Genomic DNA, 2,675 nt, shown 5'->3' on the forward strand with positions numbered 1-2,675 from the left:
TGTAAATGACGAGTTGATGGGTGCAGCACAGCAACATGGCACAAGTATACATATGTAACAAACCTGCACGTTATGCACATGTACCCTACAACTTAAAGTATAATAATAATAAATAAATAAAATAGGAGATATCAAATCAGTAAAAGGTATCTAACAAATAAAAAAAAATGGCAATATCTATCATGTACATTAAACTCAACATAAGAGAATTGGCAGCATTAATTTCAAAACTATTTAGACATATTGAAACTGTAAGTCCAGACATTTAAGTTAAATTAGATGGGAAATTCTGTACTACTTAAATAATTTAAGTGGTGACAGAATAATCTGTTTTTAATAAAAATAACTAGTTAACTTTCTGTCTCACAGTTTTCATCACACTGATGATGTTTTCATCAGATCTGAGTAAAACAAAAGGACCGACAGTGGCATATACATTGCCCACAAGCCTCTGGACACCCAGGACAACAGGGTCATATGCCCATAGCAAGGCTGGGGTCAATGGGATGATGAAATCAACCCAGTAGATGACCACAGAGAAACTCACTAGGAGCAAGATGGTCTGAGTGGCACTTTTCTCTGGGGAAGGTCTTGGGGAGAGGCTGGTGCTGTGAAAGTACCGGAATTTCTTCTGGTGCCTGAACAAATGTATGCACTTGAAGGCAGCATTATTCTTATAAGCAAAACATCTCTGGATAATGACAGAGTAAGAAACAATCTTCTGATGATGGAAAAGCCAACAGTATTTACTGATATGCGGAAGATTGCTCAGGGTCACACTGGAAGAAGCTATAGTGTACAAGATGAGATTACCCCTTAAAAAAAAACCTGAGAAACATAAAAAGCAGAAGAAATGGCAGGTGAGAACGGTGGATTTGTGGTTAAGCCTCACCGACTAAGAGCTGCTGGGGCTGATAATTATGGCCTGAAGAACACTCAGGAGGCAGGTGGTGCAGATGCAGAAACTTCTCATCTTGTTCAGGTAGGAAAATACGTTACACTTGAAGTCATTCTGAAAATGCAGTGACTCAAACCGACCTGGAGAAAACAATGACTCCACAGTGAGGAGCATCACTATGTGGATGAGGGCCAAGTCATAAATGGTCAGGTCAGTGGGCTTAGGCCTGCATTACAGAAGAAGTGTGAAGAAAATGAGGAAGCTGATGGTTGAGATTCCAATGCCAGCTTGGAAAAAAGAGGTATTCTTCAATGAAAATGTAAGTGGAATGTAATAATCTAAACTGTGAAAGAGAAACATATTTTGAATATCTCAAAATAAGATTTTACATCATAAATGTTATTTATGGCATGTTCAAATCATCACTAACATGTTTTTATCTCACAAAATTCTTTCTTCATTAATTCCAGCACATACATTTTTAAAAATAGTCTCAGCATCATTTTATACACTGTAGTGTATAAATATATACATTCCAAGAATACTTGTGTATATACATAATTTAAAAAATTTTTTAAAAAATCTGACTGACTCTCACATCACAGCATTAATTTTCTCAGCCTCTCTTTCACATTTAAGAACTTTTGTGATTACCTTAGGCTCACACTCAGTTCAGATAAGATCCGGTGTATTCAGGGTGGTATGGCTGTAGACACCAAACTCGTATTTCAAATTAATCTCCTTATTTTAGAATCAACTGATTATCACCCTTGGTTGTATGTGCAGCCTCTATTTGTCTTTGTCATATACCATAATATATTCCTAGAACCCAGGCGTTAAGACATGGGCACTTTCGTGGGGCATTATTTCACTTATTGCAACTCCTATTAACTGTATTTTATTAAAATAATATTGACTCTGTCCAACTTGTGTTTCCATCCAGAGGACTCTTATGTAAACTTTTTTATCTTGGAGGAACATTGCAACCCAGAGACTACACCTGTAGTCTCAGCACTCTGGAAGGCTGAGGTGGACAGAATTCGAGGTCAGGAGTTCAAGGCCAGCCTGGCCAACATGAGGATACCCTGTCTCTCTACTAAAAATACAAAAATCAGCCAGGAATGGTGGCACGTGTCTGTAATCCCAGCTACTTGGGATGCTGAGGCAAGAGAATCATTTGAACCTGGGAGGCAAAGGTTGCAGTGAGCCGAGATCATGCCACTGCATTCCAGCCTGAGTGACAGACCAGAACCTGTCTTAAAAAAAAAAAGGGAAGAAAGAAGAAGAAGATTGATAATATCCAGCTCTCAATATTATGAGGACCTACACTACCATTCTCTGCCTTTTAACATCAAAATTTGCATTAAAATGATAACATGATGATCTTTGTTGAGAATTCAGTTATTACAGAGATATCCTTCCATGCCTTGGAAAAATACTAAGGTCTTTAATACTGAAGATAATTTGCTATATCATAAAGAGAATATTGCTGTATCAGAATACTTTATAAATTTATGGAATATTTTTGCAATTACTTTTTCGTGTTACTGTCCCTGAATATAGGCACTACTATTGTATCCAATTAAGTTAATCCAGGGCTAAAAAAAATTTAGCTTTATAACACACACACACACACACACACACACACACACACACAAAAAAAATTAGCAAATTACTCAAACTTTAAGATAAAAATGTTAAATTATGATTTCAAGGTCAGTTACAATTCTACCAACGTATAAATGTAAATATGTAAGACAATGAAGATAATTTGACA

The 2,675-nt window shown here is 36.5% G+C and overlaps 1 protein-coding gene across 1 annotated transcript; it reads right to left on the reverse strand.

Annotated features, from left to right (window-relative positions):
• Positions 1–367: 367 nt before the first annotated feature.
• On the reverse strand, positions 368–1,072 carry LOC105537620 (vomeronasal type-1 receptor 90-like; the record flags this gene model as incomplete). The annotated part of the gene is made up of 2 exons (XM_011977278.1): positions 897–1,072; positions 368–749 (listed from the first exon to the last, which is right to left on the reverse strand). Coding segments are annotated over exons 1-2 (558 nt in total), but the record flags the coding sequence as incomplete, so codon positions are not given.
• Between the last annotated feature and the right edge of the window lie 1,603 nt (positions 1,073–2,675).

The sequence above is a fragment of the Mandrillus leucophaeus genome, unplaced genomic scaffold, assembly GCF_000951045.1.
Source record: "Mandrillus leucophaeus isolate KB7577 unplaced genomic scaffold, Mleu.le_1.0 Scaffold1764, whole genome shotgun sequence".
Taxonomy (NCBI): Eukaryota; Metazoa; Chordata; class Mammalia; order Primates; family Cercopithecidae; genus Mandrillus; species Mandrillus leucophaeus.